The sequence below is a fragment of the Engystomops pustulosus genome, chromosome 1 (assembly GCF_040894005.1).
Source record: "Engystomops pustulosus chromosome 1, aEngPut4.maternal, whole genome shotgun sequence".
In the NCBI taxonomy this organism is placed as follows: Eukaryota; Metazoa; Chordata; class Amphibia; order Anura; family Leptodactylidae; genus Engystomops; species Engystomops pustulosus.
This window is the reverse complement of record NC_092411.1, coordinates 149696674-149719009: the sequence shown is the minus strand read 5'-3', so window position 1 is coordinate 149719009 and position 22336 is coordinate 149696674. Positions and strand designations below refer to the sequence as shown.

Here is a 22336-nt window from a genome sequence, read left to right as displayed (position 1 = left end):
TTATCTTTATCCCTACAGGATATCAGGGCCATTTTCCATAGCGTCCCCCATGACGGCCCCAACTGGAGGATGACCCTTGACCTCTGTAGGGACAGGAAGCAGAGAGGTTAAATACCCCACCCCGGCATCCGTACACCAGTGGCTTCCTGTCCCTACACAGGGCAGGTAGTAGAGAGAAGTCTCTCCTCATCCCCAGTAGTTGGGACGGTGAGGGGGGACCTAAGTGGCGCAGGGAATTGTCCCTTACCCTAAGGCGGTCTCGGCCTCGATCGGACTTCGGTCCTTTCCTCTGCCACAAGCAGAGACGCCATTTTTTCTCCGGCTCTGCCCGCAGCTCTGCGCAGCTAAGGACACCCGGAGCGTGTCCATCGCGGAGGTCACGTGGACCGGCTGCCGTCCGACTCCGGTGACGACTTCCGCCGGAAATGACGGGACCGGATGTGACGTCACGATGGCGCGACCCGGAAGCAGGAACGTGGAGCGGTAAGATTCAAAAAGCGAGATAGTCATGTTGATCTGAGGTCTAACAAACGCTCTTTTGGCCCTGATTCAAGCATTTCTGAGATCGGACGCTATTCTAGGCATTTCCAGCCATTAAGGTCGGTTACATGCTGTATGATTGCCTCATATGTGTCTTATCCAACCCAGGTCTATATACATGTATGTATCTATCTTAGGGACCTGTGCAGTGTATCCCTCATTTCAAGATACCTCAGGTACTCCTTTATTCATATTCCACTTGGTTAAAAGCAGAATTTATCTCACTTCTGTTAAAATGTTTAGGTTTACTGATACCGGTGGTCCCACAATTGGGAATATGGAGACGCAAGGCATGGAGGCTTCAGGTCTGGATCTCTTATCCTTGAACCCTGTAAGTAGGGTTAATTAGGGATAGGGTGGTGGGTCACCCACATATCCCCGTGTTGTCACATAGGGTCCGGTTAAGGACTAATTACTTCTCCTTCTCCTTGGTAGGAGCCCAGGGAAAAGGAGAAGGATAAAGTGAGAGCTAAAGATCAGTCGAGCTCGAAGAGAGCCACTTCAAGGAAGTGCAACATGTGCTCAGAAAAGCTCCCTGCAGATTACAAAAAAACAGTCTGTAAAACCTGCGTGGATAACCTACTCAGGGAAGAGAGGTCTTCTTTCGTGGATGAGATGCGCAGTTTTATTAGGGATGAGGTTAAAACATCTATAGCCTCATCTATAACAACTCTTATACCTCAAGAGCCTCTGCATAAAAGACAACGAGTTATGGAATCCATGTCAGACTCCGCATCGGACTCGGAAGGGACCAAGGAATCTATGGATATGGAGCCAGGACCATCCAATTCAGCATGTAAAATGGAATCTAGATATTTACTAGCTTCAGAAGATCTGGAACCACTTCTAAAGGCTATGAGAGATACCCTCAAGATTGAGGAGATAGAAGAAACTAAATCCATTCAAGATGAGTTATTTGGACTCCTTAAGGTTAAGAAGAGGCGAGTGTTTCCCATAAATAACACTCTTAAGGAGCTGATACTTGAAGAATGGAGAGAACCGGAGAGTAGAATCTCCATTTCTAGAGAGTTTAAAAGCCGTCTCTCCTTTGATGAAACAGAAGCAAAAATTTGGAATTCTACCCCCAAAGTCGATATTCAGGTCACCAAGATGACCAAAAAGACGGATCTTCCATTCGAGGATGCAATTCAGCTGAGGGATCCTCTGGATAGGAAGGCGGACAGCCTTCTAAAGAAGACATGGGAGTGTGCCATGTTGAACCTAAAATCTAATATTACTACGACATCCATGGCACGCACTCTGTTTCATTGGATTACAGAATTGGAAGGTCATGTTAGAGACGGCACTCCAAGAGAAATGTTATTGGGCACATTCTCCACCTTAAAAGCAGCGGCCGCCTTCATTGCAGATGCCTCAGCGGAGGGAGTTAGAATAAGTGCCAAGGAAGGGGCACTGTCAAATTCGGTTAGGAGGTCTCTCTGGCTTCGCCAATGGACCGGTGATTTCAGGTCAAAATCGAAATTATGTGGAATTCCATTCGAGGGGGAATATCTTTTCGGTTCGGAACTCGACACGCTTTTGGAGAAGGCGGCAGATAGAAAGAAGGGGTTTCCGGAGTCCAGGGGTATCCCCAGGAAACAGCCCTTTCGGGACGCTAAGGACAGGAGACAGCCCTTTAGAGGGAAAGGCAAGCAAGGTAGATGGAGCTACCCTAAAGGAGGAAAAGGAAGAGGCTTCCTACTCAGTGCCAGCAACTCTGCCCCGGCTTATAGAAAACAATGACGCCAGGGTGGGGGGAAGACTATTGAAGTTCCACTCTCAATGGACTCAGATAACATCAAACCCCTGGATACTAAGTATTCTTCGGGAAGGTTACCTGTTAGAATTAACCTCTCTTCCTCCCAGAAAATTTGTTCTGACCGAGCAGCCCTCGGAAAATCTCTCAAGCTCATTATGGTTGGAGATACAGAAACTAGTTCGACTGGACGTCATCATCCCTGTAGCTCAAAAACAGTTAAAAGAGGGACACTACTCTCCCCTCTTCTTAATAAAAAAACCAAACGGTGCATTCAGAATGATTTGCAATCTGAAAAAACTAAACAGCCATATACTCTATCGAAAATTCAAGATGGAAACCGTGAGTTCGGCAGTCGTCCTGATACAACAAGGAGCGGTTATGTGTACAATAGACCTGAGAGACGCATATTACCATGTGCCGATACATCCAAAATCCCAGAAGTTCCTCAGGTTTGCAGTTCGATCACCTTGGGGAGAAGAGGTCCACTACCAGTACAAGGCACTACCCTTTGGGATTTCTTCAGCCCCAAGGACATTTACAAAGATCATGGTCGAGGTGATAGCTTATCTGAGGCAGAAAGGGATACTAGTCATCCCCTACCTGGACGATCTGCTAGTGGTGGCCAGTTCAGAACAGGAGCTAATACACCACCGAGATATTACAAGGACAATCCTACAGCAGTTAGGATGGATGATAAATTTGGAGAAATCCAGACTAGTCCCAAACACAAAAGTTGTATTTCTAGGAACACTATTGGATTCGATCCAGCAGATGTCCTTTTTACCACCAGAAAAGGCAGCGAGACTGAGACAACAGATCACGACGTTTCAAAAAAGGAATCATTGCACAATAAGAGAAGCCATGAGGATACTGGGGCTTATGACATCCTCCATTCAAAGTGTACAGTGGAGTCAGAGTCACACCAGAACCCTTCAAAACTGGGTTTTGACCTCCTGGGACAAAAATCCCCAACACTTGAATCAGAAGGTTCAGATATCGATAGCGGTCAAGCAATCCTTGGAGTGGTGGACAGAGACTTCAAATCTGGGAAGAGGAGTGTCATGGCATCCCTGGCCAGTGATAAACATCCAGACGGACGCAAGTCAGTCAGGTTGGGGAGCAGACATAGCAGGGCGACCCATTCAGGGGCTATGGCCATCGACAATCAGATCCCGTTCCTCAAACTTTCGGGAACTAAGAGCTGTCCTAGAGACTTTAAGAGCCAGCACTCAAAGCCTGAAGGGGAGTCATATAAGAATTTACTCAGACAACACCACCACAGTGGCGTATCTCCGTCATCAAGGGGGTACCAGGAACCCAGATCTCCTCAGTCTCTCAGACAAAATATTCACTTGGGCAGAAGCCAACATCCGCTCTCTCTCAGCCACCCATCTAAAGGGAGAAAAGAATTTAATAGCAGACTATCTAAGTCGTCAGACTATAGACCACAACGAGTGGTGCCTGAACGAGAACATCTTTCTATATCTCACACAAAAATGGGGACAACCAGTGACAGATCTCTTTGCCTCCAGCAAAAATACAAAGGTTCCCCATTTCTTCTCTCTGGAGCCAAATACTCCGTTTTGCCGGAGGGATGCATTCAGTCAGACTTGGAGTGGGCCTCTAACGTACGCTTTTCCTCCTATACCTCTCATAGCGAGAGTTGTTCAAAAGATCAGAGAAGACCAAGCGAAAGTTATTCTCGTTGTTCCCTGGTGGCCAAAGAGGAACTGGTTTCCGTGGCTAGGGAAAATGGCATTAGAAGAACCCATCATGCTGGAACCAGTAAACGATCTCCTATTTCAGGGCCCCATTTACCATCCAAATCCACAGGCTCTCCAGCTCTCGGCGTGGATCCTGAAAGGATGTTGTTGATTGCCAAAGGACTATCAAACAAGGTAATTTCTACACTTAAAGCCAGCCGCAAACCAGTCACCCACAAAATCTACGCAAGGATATGGGGAAAGTTTGTATCCTTTTGTGGCAGGACTCCTCCTAACCAACTATCCCCTAATATTTCACAGGTGCTAGACTTCCTGCAGGCAGGATTCGACAAGGGCCTGAAGACGAGCTCTTTAAAAGTCCAGATTTCAGCCCTCAGTGCCTTTTTCGACACCTCGTTAGCAGAGAACAGATGGATTCAAAGGTTTGTCAAAGCTACTGTCAGGCTAAGGCCACATATAAAGCAAAATATCCCAAACTGGGATCTTTCACTAGTGCTAGACTACCTCACAAAGATACCGTTTGAACCTCTCGAGACGGTTAAACTCAGAGAATTAACACTGAAAATTTCCTTTCTTATAGCCATAACAACAGCTAGGCGTGTAGGGGAAATCCAGAGTTTATCAATTAAAGAACCATATCTTAGACTGTGTGAGGATAAAATTGTGCTAATGTTAGATAAAACCTTCACACCAAAAGTTGCATCATCTTTTCATCGTAATCAAGAGATTGTTTTACCTTCCTTCTGCCAGAACCCAAAGCATGCCAAAGAACGGGAGTGGCATACACTGGATGTCAGAAGATACCTGTTACATTATCTCGAAGAGACCAAATCCTGGAGAAAGGACGACAACATTCTCCTACAATTTAGGGGAAAAAACAAAGGCAGGAAAGCTTCAAAAGCATCCATCGCCAGGTGGATCAGAACGGTCATCAAAGAAGCTTATGATGCCAACAACCTGGACATTTCAGGGACTATTAGGGCCCACTCGACCAGAGGGGTGGCAGCCTCTTGGGCGGAGAAACGTGGGGCCTCATTAGAGGACATATGTAGAGCAGCTACCTGGTCTACTCACCTGACTTTTGCTAAACACTATAGGCTAGATGTCCAAAGTGCTAGAGATCTAACCTTCGGAAGGAAGGTCTTACAAGCTGTTGTCCCCCCCTAACTTTATAATCTGGTACATCTCCAGTTGGGGCCGTCATGGGGGACGCTATGGAAAAAGAGAATTATTCTCACCGTTAATTCGGTTTCCATTAGTCCACCATGACGGCCCATATATATTTCCCACCCTGTATTTTTGATTAAGTTAATATTGCCTTTTTGTTATGTGTGAATTGATAACATACAATAAATGGGTTGCATCCAAGGCCGGTGTAGTTATTTGGTAGCCACTGGTGTACGGATGCCGGGGTGGGGTATTTAACCTCTCTGCTTCCTGTCCCTACAGAGGTCAAGGGTCATCCTCCAGTTGGGGCCGTCATGGTGGACTAATGGAAACCGAATTAACGGTGAGAATAATTCTCTTTTTTTCTGTCATCCAGACTGTCTTATTAAATTATCTCTTTCTGGATTCTTTTGTTATTTAATTGACCTCTATGAACTTAATATTTGAGTGAGGACAATTGGTGAATAATCATAACACCTGCATAAAATTTGCATTAGTATTACATTTGCCATTAAATGGAGTTTTCCCACAAAAGAAAACAGTTTTTATTGCTGTTTTAGCTCCTATCTCTCCCTGCTGCTCAATGCTAAATCACAGGGTGTGGGCGGGGACTATCTAAGCAGACATGATCGGGCTTATTTACTAAGGGTCCACAGAATGCACTTTAGTCATATTTTGGAAATTTTTGGGATTTGCACCACTGTAACCGCTATTTAGAAGAGGATTGTGTCGCAAGTGATCGTATTTTGGCGTATCGCGCCGGCTTTCATGCGACAGAAATGGGGGGGGGGGGGGTTGGACGATCTGACCGATTCGGACTGAGTGTGGGATTTAATATTTAAATTGTGCCGCAACCAATGCACATACATACACACAGGTAAGAAGATTAACCCTGGCAGACCTGAGCGGGGAAGAGATGGATGCAGGAAATTGGGCGCACGATCTTCGTGAATCGCGCAGGAGTGCATCATCGTCGGAGACTCCGTATTTCAGGAACTCCTGTGGCCGGGTAAGTAAATGTGCCCCATTATAATTCATATAGTTCCGTGGGGCAACAATGTGGTTAGATTATCAGGGTACAAGGTGTATATACGATTTCATCTGGCTTCTGACATTGTACTAACACACTGATGCATAGAAAGAGAGATGAGTCAGATCAGAGATGCATGAGATGATTACAAAGAGGCTTATAGACCGTTACACTTTGAGCTCTGCTACATCTCACAGATATGTGCCTGTCTCCCCCTTCCCCCAGATCACTTATCTCTTTGTAGCTTGTAGTTTCCAGACTTTCTGCTCACCATGTGCTGACAGGATGTGAATCGGTGAGAGTCTGAGCTCCGTGCAGGGGGCGAGGCTACAGCCACAGAGCATAGACAAACTCAGCAGTACGATCTCATCCAAGATGGCGCCTGACCCGAAGTCAGAAGTTACTGGGTCTTGTCTGAAATTGTGTACAGCAGGACTGACATGTTGGACTTGGATTTGTGATATGCTGCATTTTTGTTAATAACTCTGAGTGTTATTTTGTTATCCTGAGTACATTTAAGAAACTTGTCTTCGTGGGAATACCTCTTTAAATTTGTATTGGTACTAAACTTGTTAGCCACTAGATTGGCTAAGTAAAAAGCATAAACCAACAGGCACAGTTGATCTGTGCTGTTTAGGTCCTCCTTATTATTTGCCTTTCAGATTTACGACAATATAGATTTCAATGTAGAGCCCTTTTTTATAGGCTCCTGACCCTGTCAATCAATGAATCAATAAGGAAGCGCGGCTTACCCGACCACTCCCGATCCCTAGAAGAAGCAGAGTCCCTCGGCGAAACGCAGTGTCTGGCTATAATGCCTCCTAATCTCCATGTTTAATAAATGTGCCCACCTGTTAAGATAGAAACCCCACCACATCCTTGCACTGCAAGCATAGTTTTTTATCACGTTGAGTCCGCAGTCAGATGTATTCCAATATAGTAGCGCCAGCTGCCTGTAGTATACTAACCAGCTGTTCCACGCTAATGCAGTGAATGAACCGCCATCCCAACCACTGAGTGACATCACTGCCTGGTCTGATAGAGACATTGTGAAAGCAAGCTAGATGACCATTGTTTAATTCTATCTGCAGCCAAGGACCTCGTACTATATAATATTAAGCAGCGATAAAAAAAAAAAAGACTTGTAACCATTTATCAGCAGGCATTGTTAGTCAGGGGGGTAAAATTTTGGTGACAAGTCTTCAAATAGACTAGAATTAGCTGCCAGTGAGGCGCTGTACCTTAATTACAGCCATATTCTGATATGCAAATTGGCGTTCCTGACTCATGTTTGGTGGCTCTAACTCTTCTCACTGGCAGTGAACTACACCCCATTATTGTGACTGACAGCTTTGTCTCTTCAAATCTTTGCTCTTCCTCCTTATACTTGGGGACTGTCTGCTTATATTCAACTACAGACATATAAAGCTCTATTTACTTTTATAGGAAATATTGTGACAATTCTTTACATGGTTCCTTGTGTTACATTCATGTCATGTGAGCGGAGTGACATCATCGTAGGTCCTTTAGCCTTCTAACAATAGCAAACTGTACACCATGTATGTCATCACACAAAATCACAGCAGCCTCCATGGAGGATTAGAAGTCTATAGAGACTGATGTGACTTCATGGGGTACAGCTTACTATTGTTAAGAGGCTAAAGGACCCGAGATGATATCACCCTGGTCATATGGCCTGAACTGCTAAATAGTAGGGAGGCATAAGGCATGGGGAGGTGTAGATGGGAGGGGCTGGCCGAGTAGTACACGCTTACTCAGATGCCAGGACTATAAGATAAAAGGTAATTTATGTGGATGTAAGGTAAACAATTTTTAGTTAAAAGAAGGGTGTCTGTTAATGGGGCTCTACAGGAACGGTCACTAGCTATATAGGTGAAAATGTGATGACAGGTTCCCTTTAATGAACTGCATCCCTGACTGTGTCGCTTTATATGAAGCAGACCCAGTGTTGGCCAACTAGTGCCTGCAGTTATGGACCTTGATCACCAATAATGAGCATTGACACTGCTTTCACCGCCAGATAAATAGTGTGTGAGAGCTTATGATCCTGCATTTACAAGGCAACAGCACTGCACACTTATTTAGTACATAAGAAATCTTTAGTACATATTCCTAGGTCTTCTAGCCAGTCTCCATAACTGAATACAACAGTACAGGCAGTCCCCGGGCTACATACAAGATAGGGTCTGTAGGTTTGTTCTTAAGTTGAATTTGTATGTAAGTCGGAACTGTATATTTTATCATTGTAATTCCAGCCAGAACTTTTTTGGTCTCTGTGACAATTGGATTTTAAAAATGTTGGGTTGCCATAAGAATCAGGATTAACAATAAAGCTTCATTACAGACACCTGTGATAACTGTTACAGCTGATTATTGTAGCCTAGGACTAAAGTACAATAAATTACCAGTATCCAGTGGTTCGTTTGTAACTAGGGGTCGTATGTAAGTCGAGTGTTCTTAAGTAGGGGACCGCCTGTATATTAATTTTTAAAATAAACAATAAGCTTGCAAGTTTACAAGTAATAGTAAAATTGTGGGGCCCATTTAATTGAGGGCTATACAATACAATCCCATTGGCAGTGGTATTGTATGATACTATAGGGGTACAACAATATAGCCTTTCCACCCCCAGAAATGAGGTATACTGAGAATAGGAGTACCTAGTGCTTACAGTACTGCAACTTGGTCAGATAATGTTTTAGTGGGTATTAGACTTATGAAGACCGTGCACCACTCTTGATCATTTACTCAGTATCCATAGGATAAGTCGTTAATAGTTAGTGCGGATTCATACTGTTTGTGGTCACGGAATGTGAAAATTGCCTTTCATGGACTGACTACACTGCCATCGATGGAACTCCACGCATCAAATTAATATGATGCACAGAGGTCCTGCTTCCCCAGCAGAGCCGTTACTGTAATGGTTACTTTGTCTGATCTGTGTGCAGCATATATCAATATTATGCATGGAGTTTTGTCTCCAGCAGAGTAGTTTGTCTATGGTATAGAACTTTTTGTTCATAGACTAACCACAAATGTGAATCTGGCCTAATCTGTGGTGGTATCACCACTGGCACCATTGCCAATTGAATATTTTACACTAGGGTCCTATTTGCAAAAAACAAATGAGCGCTATTGCCTTACAGACATCGATCAACAATTAATGGCATGTCCTATAAGTAAGCAGTAAAAGGAAAACTGTCGGAAGTAAAAATACCTATAAAAACCACTAACTTTATAAAGCAGATAAACAGTTAATGTTTGTTATATGGCCCTGCATGGAGGCATCATCCAGAAAGTCCATTTTGAAGAGATATGCAAACTAGTTAAGTCAGAACACACCCTGTTAAAAACACAAAATAATTCCCTATGTTCGCAAAACAAATCTCACAAGAAGGTCGAACGGCGCCAAGAGGAATAAAATGGTCAAAAGTCCATAAAGATCACCACGTTAAATACAATATAAATACAGTTATTTCTCTGCCTCTACATTCTCTTGATATAAAAAAAATATCAACAAACATACGGTACCTCTTCAATATACAATCAAGGTACTCACAAATGTAAAGATAGTCCTGGTCTTTGACATAACGTCCTGTGCCTCCAGTATTTAAAATACCATTATATCCTCTTACGTTATCCCCACTCTGAAGCGGCGTCTCTCTTGAGGTCCCAGCGGTAGTGGATAGTTCCTGTGTTGCTACAAGTTCCTCTGGCCGGGGAACGCGATCTCCTCCACAACAGTTCTGCTCTGCTTGTCTCCTCTCCTATTTGTCGCTCGGGGATAGGGGGAAAAAGTACACAATAGTGCAGTAGGTCTGGAAATCTTTTTTAAAAACGTCTTTATTAAGAATACTCACAAAGGTGATGATTAAAAAGGACTGTAAAAACACGCTCGGTAAAGTATGCCCGACTCAGAGTTTCGCCTGGAATGGCTTCCTCCGGGGCTTACCGGCGTGTGGAAGTACGTGTTATTTATACAGAAATCGGTATACATGAGCGTCAAGTTTGTTACATGTTTTTGTAAAAAAATATCTATACAATCTTTCTAATATATACGTTTAAACAATTCTTTTAAAAACTTTTATTATGCAGTGATGCTATTAGGTGATATCAAAAGCATTTTGACAATAATCAAAAAATGAAGACCAGGACTATTTTTACATTTGTGAGTACAGGCGGTCCCCTACTTAAGAACACTTGACTTACATACGACCCCTAGTTACAAACGGACCTCTGGATATTGGTTATTTATTGTACTTTAGTCCTAGGCTACAATGATCAGCTGTAACAGTTATCACATGTGTCTAATGAAGCTTTATTGTTAATCCTGATTCTTATGACAACACAACATTTTAAAATCCAATTGTCACAGAGACCAAAAAAGTTCTGGCTTGGATTACAATGATAAAATATACGGTTCCGACTTACATACAAACTCGACTTAAGAACAAACCTACAGACCCTATCTTGTATGTAACCCGGGGACTGCCTGTACCTTGATTGTATATTGAAGAGGTACCGTATGTCTGTTGATATTGTTTACATTAGGAGAACGTAGAGGCAGAAGAACACACCCTATGCTGTGATTGACATGCTTGCGCCCAGGGACTAGCTAGCTCTCCTGAACTCTCCTGCAGGGCGGCGTAACTACAGGGGTAGCAGCAATAGCAGCTGCTATGGGGCCACACTGTAAGGGGGACCTGACATCTAGGGTATTGTGTGTGTGTGTGTGTGTGTGAATATGCTATATGTGATGTGTATATGATGCATATGGTAGTGTATGCGAGTATATATGGTATGTATATTTTTAAAGGGATAAGTTGGGCCTCATTCAGAGATCTGCTATAGGACCCCACCTCTCCTAATTACGCCACTGCTCTCCTGACATATAGTACTGAGCGTTCTGAGACAAGCTGAGCAAGGAGCTCTATATACAAATGATAAGCCAATTATTTGTATAAAGTTTATCTGGAAGCTGTTTGAATTTCGTTATGAGGTACAGGGACGTTGTTTAATAATGGAATTGGTAGGCATGTCTTAAAAATAAACGACATTATTAATTGCATTTTATATAATATTGTAAAGTTTGTGATGGGATTTCCACAACAAGCCAAGTGTCATCTTTCAGTAAATAAATGTCATTTTGTTTTTCCTACGACACATTTTACCTTAACCGAAATACAGGAGAATCCTCGGTTGCATGCTGCTCCTCTAGTGACTCTGATTTTGATGATGATGATGAACCACGGCGTTACAGAATTCAGATAAAACCCCCACAAAGTGGGGAAAGAGAAGAAGATGAGGAAGCTAAAATGAAAAGGCTAAGGGACACAGTGGTGTGCATGATCCAGCCGCCTGCAGCAGTGGTAAAGCAAATTTTGAATGGTTTGTTGGATGTTGGATTATTTTTTTAAATGTTCCTTACCGAAGTGTGATATCAGCTGACTGCTAGAGGCTCATGGGATTGCATTGTTAAGAACTGCATTCAGTACAAAGCTTTTAAATGCTTCATTTGCCCTTTTTTGATCCATGTTCAGTAAATCATGTTTACCTGCTTAAATAAGACACTGCACCAAAAAGAACTTCAAAACTGGATGTAGTTCTTTCTTACCTGCATGGTGTGGAATAACCTACACCTCAAAACTGCATGGATGATGGGTTAAAATAATTTAGTGCAATTTAAAATGCACTGGTGACACAACTCAGTGTTGCATAGTTGGTCAGAGCCCATAGTTTTAGTGTTGGGAACATGGGGTTTCTAAACCAATAGTCTATGCACATTCACGTCTGTACAAGTGTCATAGACTCGTGTACAGGCAGTTTTACTCCCTCGAAAGAAAAGAGCCTCTGACTGCAACTCTAGACATACGCATTCAAGACTCAACACACATGTTTTCAGACAGCATTTCCATAATGTTTGAAAAGCTGTCATATTGACTTGGGAAAAAAAGCCTAAGTAGCTCAAAGTTCATACCACCACTAGTGGTGTCAATTAGTCTATTCCATTATGAACTAGAATAACAGACGCCCTAAACTGATGGTACACAAAGGGCTTCTGTTTACCATCTGTTTCCATTGACTTCCATTAAACTTGCGTTACACATCAAGCAAAACTGTAGCTGTAGTGTTACTTTAGAAATAAGAGAACTTTGCAACGGACACCACGAACAATGGTGTGAACTGGTCATTACTCTAAATCTGTGTGCAGATATGAAGCACATTGGGGTATAAGAAAGGTGTGAGTATCAAGGTACCATATGTGCATAGGTCTGCGTGACCCTGCGTGATACATGAGACAACAACCAAACACTGCCCTGGGAACAGCAAGCAATTTTCATTATGATGCAGGAAGTCTTTGGTGCAAACTAGTGCTGTTGTCCCATAGGGATGTAGGGACTTCTTGTTTCATACATTCGTATGAGGGTTCGAGTCCAACTGCCATGGCAGTGTTTGTTTCTCGGCCTATGTATGAGGGAATTTACATGAGTAAATAAGATGCGTTCTGACACTGTGTGGTAGGCACTCCTACAGTAGCGTTCACATCACGGCAGCACACTCCATCCTGTGACCATTGCTACTTCGGGTATAGAAGAGGAAAGGACAAGCCATTTCCCTCTACACTGCAAATTGCTTGGATGAGAATCGATGTGGCCCTGCATCCATTTAGCATAACATAAATGCATTTTTCCCTTGCAGTGAGAACTAGAGGGGCTTTATAAATTTGTACACCTGTTCTAAAGTGCTGCCTTTTTTCAGTAGTAACAATTTCTTACCACTTACAGGTTTCGGTGAGGCGACAGACAGTTCGTAAGTATAAAATGCAAACATAAACATAATATAAAAATTTTTGGCTTTACTTCTTTTCCACCCATTTTATTCCTATTTATTTTCTTTCTGAAAACAGGCACAGTGACAAATTCTGGAGCTGCATGTGCAGAAATGCAAATAAATTGTCATACAGGTGTGTCTAGAAAATATAATATATTGCTTTTTTTTTTTTTTTTTTAATACTAATAAAATGTGCAATAGAAGCAATGCTAAGAGTTCTTGTGTTCATATTTTCACACAGATAAATCTAATTTGGATTTCCCCAGCACCTCACCATCCTCTATAACAACCAGGTATATGTTATAATTGTATTTATTATTCTGTTCTTGTTTAGCATATGTATATAAAATTGGCATGTCCCCATAGAGAATAATGTGCTCATTGCCAAAGTGTTTTAATAAAACTTGCTTTCCAATAAAAGGAAAAGTTAGATGAACGTTTACCTTTCCCTCTGCAGAGGAGTGTCCAGTGAGAAGAGGTAACACACCCCCCTCCCCCCCCGTCATGTGTCTATTTCATATAAATGGGAAAAAAAACCGAAAGCACCCATATCCCTCCTATTTGAAATGGACACATGACTGAGCGATTTCCTGAGGGTGGGGGGAAACCACACTGGCCACTCCCATGGGACACTGCTCAGCAGAGCGAAAGGTAAACTTTCATCTAACTTTTCCTTTCAGGAAACTTTTCTATCGGAAAAAGACGGTTTTATTATAAAAACACTTTGGTAATGTGCACACTATTCTCTATAGGAAATGGGGGAACCACAAAAAGGGTTCCTGATGACAGGTTCCCTTTTTAAGGGTTTCATTTTTCTTTTCGATCGCTACTGTTATAACCGATACAGACAGCAACAGGTAGTTAGCATTCAGCTTGGTTGACTTTTGAAATTAATATAATACAATACAATACAAAGAACAGATGGTGACAGGACAGTAACGGACACATTTAATACTTAGTGACAGGCCTTAAAAGGCTTTAATGACCAAACATGTTAACAGATTTTCATACATATTGGTTTAAGGGGCATAACTTCCTTTATTTTTTTTGCTGCATTTTTTTCGTGACACATAGGGATAGTTAAAAATAAAAAAAAAAGTTGGACTTTTTTTTTTCTCCAGTTTTTGTAATTTTAACCCCCATTAAAAAACAGTTTTGTTTGTAATGTATGGTATAGTGTGGGTATGATAGATATAAAGACCCCTGGAGGACAATTCCACATGACCTTTTGTGGGAGCAAGTGTTTGATCAGAGGTCTAGGACTTGGTCTAAACAGACCCAGAAGCTCTGATTAACCCCTGCAGACCTGGCTGACCTCATAGCAAAGTGCTAAAGCAGTGCAGTCTAGTAAGAAGCAGAGCCGGCTCTGCCGCTGCTGCTTTGGTGGTGTGAGGATCTGAGAAGGATGAAGCAGTTATAAACCGCATTTTCCACTTCGTCCCCCATGACGGCCCACCTGCAGGATGCCCTTTGACCTCTGCAGGGACAGGAAGAAGAGAGGTTAAAAGTTCCCTCCCCGCATCCTCCCGCCAGTGTTCTTCCTGTCCCTGTTGAGGTCAGATCAAGAGAGGTGCCCTCTCTCCTCCAAGGGGGGGGGGAGGGGATGAAGTTCTTACCGGTATGCCGTCCTCGGCGAAATCCGGGCGGGCTAGGGTCCTCGGTCGGCTTCTGCCTTCCCTGCTGGCTGCCATTTGGTCCGGGTCGGGGCCGCCGCACTGCGATCCGGAGGTTGTACGTGCGGCGGCCGAAGAAAAAACTACATATCCCTGCGTCCTCGAGGTCGAATGACGACTTCTGGCCGCGACCGGAAGTGACGCCAAAAAAGGCGCAAAGCATCCCTGGGAGCCGGGAAGGCCAGTGGTAGCCTCTTCAATGGGGGATGGGCTCCCCATTAAGGTATTTAAAGCGGGATAGTCACGTTGATCTTGGGTCTAAGATCTCTGTGGATTAATGCTAGTTCTCGTGTGTCCTGCGCTTTGGTAGTCTCGTTATGGCTGATGAAGCAGACCTGACTTTCCTGCACCCTCCAGTCTCAGTAAGTGGGGTAAATTGTGCAGGAATTGGTTTTTACGTTATGTAAAAGATATCGGGTAACTTATTATCCTCCTATTGCCTTTTAGGAAAAAGACCAGGGGTCTAGGGGAAAAGGCAAGGAGGATAAAGGGAATAAGGCTAGTAGGCCTGAAAAACCCGAAAATTCTGAGAAAACGGTTAACGTTTGAACCGGAGGAATCAAAGCTATGGGATTCCTGTCCCAAGGTAGACGTTAAAGTCACGAAGATTGTGAAAAAAACGGACCTTCCATTCAAGGATTCAGCACAACTAAAAGATCCTATGGATCGAAAATCGGATTCCTTAATAAGAAAGGCCTGGGAGACGTCGATGCTAAACTTAAAATCAAACCTGGCAGCTACGTCTGTAGGAAGGAACCTACTCTACTGGCTCAACGAGCTAGAATCTCACATTAAGGAAGGAACACAGAGAGCAACTATCCTGAAAAATTTTCAGTTAAGTCTGCAACAGCCTTCCTAGCAGATTCCGTGGCAGAAGGGATTCGGTTTTCTTCCAAAGAAGGAGCTCTTACTAATTCGACCAGAAGAGCACTGTGGTTGAAACAGTGGAGTGGGGACATGCGATCAAAAGCAAAGTTGTGCAGCCTACCATTCTCTGGAGAGTTTGTGTTTGGTCCAGAGCTGGATACGATACTTGAGAGAGCCTCAGACAAGAAGAAGGGGTTTCCGGAAAAACCAGCACAAAGGAAACTGCCCTTTCGGGACTTCAAAAACCAAAAAGACAGAGACAAAGGAAAGAGTGGACGCTGGAGCTACCCAAAAGGAGGTAAAGGAAGGGGGTTTCTCTTCTCCACTCCCACAGATACGAATAGAAATAGAAAAAAATGACGCCAGAGTAGGAGGAAGGTTGTTAAAGTTCAGAGAGAAGTGGACAAAAGTTACTTCAAATCCCTGGGTTCCGGATATACTACTCAATGGATACAGAATAGAATTTATCAGTCTTCCTCCTACAAGATGTAGATCACCATCTTCTTCAATGTCCGTTACATCCCACGTTTTGATCTGGCAAGAAGTGTTGTCTTTGTTCCTGATCTTTTGGAACAGGAGTCACTACCCCTGCTGATAACAATCTGGATTTTATTCTTCTCTTTTCTTGGTGAAGAAACCAAACGGTGCAAACAGATTGATTGTGAACCTGAAGCGCCTCAACGACTTCATGATCTACAGGAAATTCCGGATGGAGTCCGTAAGATCCATCCACTTTCACAGAAATTCTTAAGTTTTTCGGTCTTATCTCCAGGGGGCTCTACACTTCACTTCCAGTTTTGTGCACTCCCCTTTGGCATATCCTCAGCCCTAAGAACCTTCACCAAGGTGATGGTAGAGGTAGTGGCATTTCTCCGGCAACGAGATGTACTTATCGTTCCCTACTTGGACAATTTACTTATTAATTTCATCAAGAAATTGCACGATAGAAATATTGGAGAATCTGGGTTGGATAATAAATTATCAAAAATAAGAACTCTTGCTAGCCACAATAAGAAAGTTTCTGGGTGTAAATCTGAACTCGAGTTACCAAATGTCATTCCTTCCACAGGAAAAGGCCGTACATATCAGGAAACAAATAGCGAGGTTCAGGAGAAGATCCATGATCTCAATCAGAGAAGCCATGAAGGTTCTGGGATCCTTGACGGCATGTATCTCCTCAGTGGCCTGGTGTCAGGCACACTCCCGGTTCCTTCAGAGGTGGATCCTGAAGTCTTGGAACAAAAAACAGGAAGATCTAGACAAGGTCCTGATTCCTCCTGCGGTAAAAGAAAATCTACTTTGGTGGTTGGAGGAAAAAAACCTGAAAAGAGGGATATTCTGGACAAACAATCCATACGTTTCTATTCAAACAGATGTGAGTCAGAAGGGATGGGGCGCAGTAATGCCTCATCATTTTCCCAGGGTACCTTGACAGACGAGGTGGCCAGAAGGTCTTCCAATTATCGGGAACTGCGTGCAGTATGGGAGGCCTTCAGCTCAAACGTATCTCTCTTAGCCCACCATCATCTTCTGGTCTTATCAGACTACATGGCAACCGTATCTTATATAAAAAGACAAATGGGAACCAGATCTCCGCTTCTGAGCGCTCTAACTCAGCGAATATTTTCGCGGGCAGAGGATCACGTCCTGTCGATACCAGCCACTCACCTGAAAGAGAATATAAAAGCCGATTTTCTCAGCAGGAAGAGAATTCTCCCAAACGAGTGGTGTCTGAAAAAAGAAGTGTTCCACAACCTGGTATCCCACTAGGGAAATCCTCAGACCTATTTGTTACAAGAAGGAAACAAAGTGCCATCACTAGTTTTCGCTAGAAAAAGGGGAGAGCAAGGAAAATCTAGATGCGTTCTCTCATCCCTGGGACAGGTTATTAACAAAACTTCTTCCTGGGATCTGTCCTTAGTTTTGAATACTTTATCAAAAGGTCCGTTTGAACCAATTGACTCTTCTGATATAAAAAACTTAACCTTAAAAACTGTATTCCTGATTGCTATCACCTCAGCCAGAAGGCTAGGTGAAATACAGGCGATATCAATCAGAGAGCCTTATATGAGAATTCTGGAAGATAGGATCTAACATAATAATAATTCTAACTTTGTTCCCAAAGTAAATTCTAACTTCCACAGGAACCAGGAGATTATACTTCCCTCCTTTTGTGAAAATCCGTCCTCCGAGAGAGAACATGAATGGAACTCTTTGGAAAAACAAGGGGAGGAAGGCTTCAAAGGCAACCATTGCTAGATGGCTGAAGACTGTGATATCATTATGTTATGAAATCCAGAAGACACCGGTCCCTGCAGGAATACGAGCCCATTCAACCAGGGCAATGTCCACATCCTGGGCAGAGAGAAGAGGAGCCTCGTTGGAGCAGATCTTTAAGGCTGCAACGTGGTCCACCCCTTCTACATTCTCAAAGCATTACAGACTGGACTTACCATCTTCAAAGGACTTGGCTTCCGGACGCAAGGTTCTGCAAGCAGTAATCCCTCCCTAAATCCTTACTTATTTTGTAAATCTCCAGGTGGGCCGTCACGGGGGACGAAGTGGAAATCATGAATTGGTTACCTACCGGTAATTCTATTTCCATTAGTCCACCATGACTGCCTATATTTTCCCACCCTAAAGTAAAGTTTTTGCTGTCTAGGTTTGTGGATGAAACTTTGTATGTGATGATAACATACTAATAAAACTGTTGTATCCTCCTCAAGTGTGGTTATTTAGGAATCACTGGCGGGAGGATGTGGGGAGGGAACTTTTAACCTCTCTTCTTCCTGTCCCTGCAGAGGTCAAGGGGCATCCTCCAGGTGGGCCTTCATGGTGGACTAATGGAAATGGAATTACCGGTAGGTAACTAAATCATGATTTCCTCCTCCCTTGGGTCTGAGACCCTGTCCTGCAATGCGAACAGCGCAGAAGAAAACTGCAGCTACGTCAAAAGATATTGCTGCATACTCATGATCCGCTGACCTCTAAAGTCAGTGGGTTTTCGGGATAGAGAGAGTTGTGCTAAATATTGGCACAATCACACTTATTTATGGTAATGAAACCTTAACATATGAGTGCTTTTTTTCCCCTTTCCCGCCTTTGTTGATAAACTGTTTAAAGCCCTACAATCTCCATCCACATAATAACACATACCTTTGTGTCTAAAACTCTCATCCTAGCTGAGCTTTACACACAGAAGCCATATAAAAATAAGACCTGGCAAAGTTTATACCACAATATACTGTATTTGTAAAAATTCAACTTTAATTAATACATACACCAGTTGAGGGGTAGTAAGCACAGCAACTTAAAGCAATACATTTCCTTACAAATAGCTACTGGTGAGCGGAGATTGACGGGCTGTGATACAAAGTCTGCAGTGGCTTATCAGTGGTTGTATCATGAACAGTGCATGACAGCCCCCAGACATCATTAAGTTGGGACTAGGTGGGGGAGCTTCCAAAGCAAAGCCACATGCTTGCTGATGGCCCTTGACTGCACATGCTGCACACTTCAGAGGCTGGGGCTGACCCAAAAATGGCTGCACAATTACCTGAAATGAGTAAAGAGGAACCGGGACTGGTGCAAGTGCTGAACAGCACTTACCCCTAGTTTCCTGGTTGTGACTACTTACTGTAATAAACACTACAGTGAGTAGTGACATCATTGACCGAGAGACAGCAGGTCTGACAGGGTTAAGTATGGAAGGCTGCTTCTCATGTATATACAGTGCAGCAGAAACCAGACATTTGTGGTTACTGTAAGTAATGTATGAAGTGTATGGTGCCAGCACTTGATATCAATCCCGCCATTCCATTTCTATGTCGAGAAGCTCTGGGCCCTTGATACTTCTGGCATGCGGTTGGGCAATTGTGCAAACGCTGGTGTAGAATTACACCATAACATGTGTCAGACTTGACCTCCCGACACACCCCTACACTTGAGGTGGAGGTAGGGAAATGGTGGCAATTCATTGTCATGCACCAGGATTTGTGACTTTATCAAGGCTTGTACACAAGTACAAGTGTTGATTAACACCCCGCCACCACCACCACCACCACCACCACCAATTGTTTTCAATGTATTACATAGTGCAACTGCTCCATGTGAGTGCAGCCCTAGGCCAGGAGACAAATGGGACAGCTTGGGACGGTTAGTTACATTACGATTGTTTAATCTACAGCAATTTTCTTTAGGAGCATAGTGGCTAGAATCTGTTTTTAAAAACCTGCAACCGTTCACTCCAAGTCTGCAGCTTGTTCATTGTTGCTCAGGGATTCCATCCTGTCCCTGACCTTACACTAGATGCCCACAACCAAGCCAATTGTCAGCCATGAAACCGGATGATAACTTCCTTTATACTCAGCGAATCTGTATCTGCTTGGCATCTGTTTTTCTCATGAAATATAGTATGAGTGACCAGTCAAAAATGGATTAGATTAGCACACACTGTAATATTTAAAGGAATGGATACACTGCCTGTTGAGATAATGGCCATGGGCAGTCCTCTATTAATGTTTTGAATTTAATTATGGTGTGTGGCACGGTTTAAAGTAAATGCCAGTTTTTAAGAAGTTTGTGAAGGGTGTGGTTAGAGAGCTGCTGGTATTATACTGAACAGGTAAGTCTCATATTATTAAAAGCTCCTTCCTAAAAATACTCAGAAGGGAGTATCTTTTACGCTGCAAGAAAAAAAGTGTGACCTGCCTTATATGAAAAATTTACTCTCCAAAAAACATGTGAGGAGTCTATACGTAACCCTCATGTCTCCTATTCAATGAAGCAGGTGTCAAAAGGAGTGTTCCCATTAAAGAAAATTCTCACATCTCCACCCCCTAGTGATGTTAGATCATTTTAACCCCTTACTTTACAATTTTACTCGGTTGTATTGCTGTTTTAGCTCCTTTCTCTCCCACTGCTGCTCAATGCAAAATCCCACACGGACACATGGAGAGATGTGGCAGATCAGAGATGCATGATATTACACGGAGGCTGACATAGGCTTTTACACTGTTACACTGTGGGCTCTGCTACATTTCATAGATATATGCCTGCATCCCCCTTACCCCAGATCACTTATCTCCTTGTAGTTTGTTGTTTGCAGCCTCTCTCTCATGATCTCCTGGCAGCAAGTGTCTGTGTCAGGGTGTGTGGCTTCAGACAGTAATCTCAGCAGCACGCTCTCGCACAAAAATCCAAGATGGCGGCCTCGACTCTAAGTGAGAAGTTACTGGGTCGTGTCTAGAGGCAACTAAAATGCAGGACCGATAGAAACAGGTTGGACTTAGATCTGTGAAATCCTGCATTTTTGTTAATTACAATGAATTAGAGAATGCTATTTTGTTATCCTGAGTACATATAAGAAACTTGTCTTTGTGGGAATACCCTTTTAAATCTGTCAGTTGCATCAAGCTTCTTCTTCCAGTGCTGCCCCCACATCCTGTTCGATTCCATTTTTAATCTCCACTTCAGCATAGTAATTGGTATATGAAGTTTGCATTCCCAAGAGGAGTCTTTTTTTGTCAGATGGTTATTAAATTCTTCTTGGCTACTAAAAACCAACTTGTCAGGACAAATGTGATATGCACTTGGAAGAAAAATGCTTCAAAGAAGCAAAGAGTTAGTAAAAGGTCCCCTTTTTTATTTGGAAATCGGCACAAAGGTCACAGCAGGAACCAAAAGCCAAACATGGGGTAGTCTTACTGGTTCTTTTAGTTTTTATTAGTGTATACTCTGTACAGTAATTCCTTATTGCATTCTTTTTATTCCAGCAGTGATTCAAATTCCGACTGCAACTCTCATCCTGTTCATTCTTCATTTGGACCTCTTCAAGAATCTGTTTTTGAACCAGATGATTTTCCAGGTATCCTATATCTAACACACATCTAGTATGTACAGCTTACCTTATCAACTGACTACCTTTGTAAGATGAATTGTCATTTAAAGTGAAAACTGCAGTATTAATAATATTTTTTTATTGCAATAACACAGTTTTGTAAATAGGGATTTTAAAGCATGCACAACCTTATTTATAATTGCGGTCTTGTTCTCTTAATTTAGTTTGCAGAACCTACACTCTTGCCTCTAGTCCATCTCCATTCTCTTCCTCATCGCCTGAAAATGTCGAAGACTCTGGTTTGGATTCGCCATTCCATCCGTTTTCTGTCCCTTCGCCGGACTCTAGGCCATGGACTCCCCGTGATGACTCTTCCACTACGGACTCTGTTTTAGTAACTTCTTCATTTAATGACTCGCCATCCAATCTAACCAACTCAAATTCTAATAGTCAACAGCATTCTGAAAGAAGAGATACTTGGGAGCACAAAGTAACTGCTCCTAGTCCTCCTTTACCCAGCTGTGCAATACCAGAAAATACGGATCTGTTTATTCCTAACCACGGTTTGTAAACAAACCTAGTTTTTTATTTTATTCTGTTTCTTTTATATCACGATAGCTAATTATGAATGTAGAATTTTCTCTGTACCTGCATGTTCATATGCTAAATTGTAGTTGTTCACTATCTGCCTTTTTTCCCTCTAGCCATTTTCAGTGTAAAATGTAATGGCAATTTGGATGTATTTTCTTATAGCAATTGGTGTTAAATTGTTGCTTAAAAATATGCGGCAAATGTCATGTAGCCTAAACCAACAGCTGAAACGCTTCTGCATTTAATTTCTGCTTGAACAAATAACTAAAATCATTACAGAATTATTTGTGACTT

The 22336-nt window shown here is 42.8% G+C and overlaps 1 protein-coding gene across 10 annotated transcripts in view; it reads left to right on the top strand.

Moving 5' to 3' along the window:
* The window catches only part of LOC140064026 (F-BAR domain only protein 1-like), a 118394-nt gene that overhangs the window by 72176 nt on the left and 23882 nt on the right, over positions 1–22336 (top strand). For 9 of the 10 annotated variants that reach the window (XM_072110429.1, XM_072110502.1, XM_072110457.1 and 6 more), the window contains 6 exons: positions 11429–11610; positions 13027–13051; positions 13149–13205; positions 13314–13365; positions 21387–21478; positions 21676–22014. In XM_072110429.1, the coding sequence (XP_071966530.1) occupies positions 11429–11610; positions 13027–13051; positions 13149–13205; positions 13314–13365; positions 21387–21478; positions 21676–22014 (747 nt within the window). The remainder of the gene's footprint in view (positions 1–11428; positions 11611–13026; positions 13052–13148; positions 13206–13313; positions 13366–21386; positions 21479–21675; positions 22015–22336) is intronic. The other variant, XM_072110439.1, reaches the window with a different exon arrangement.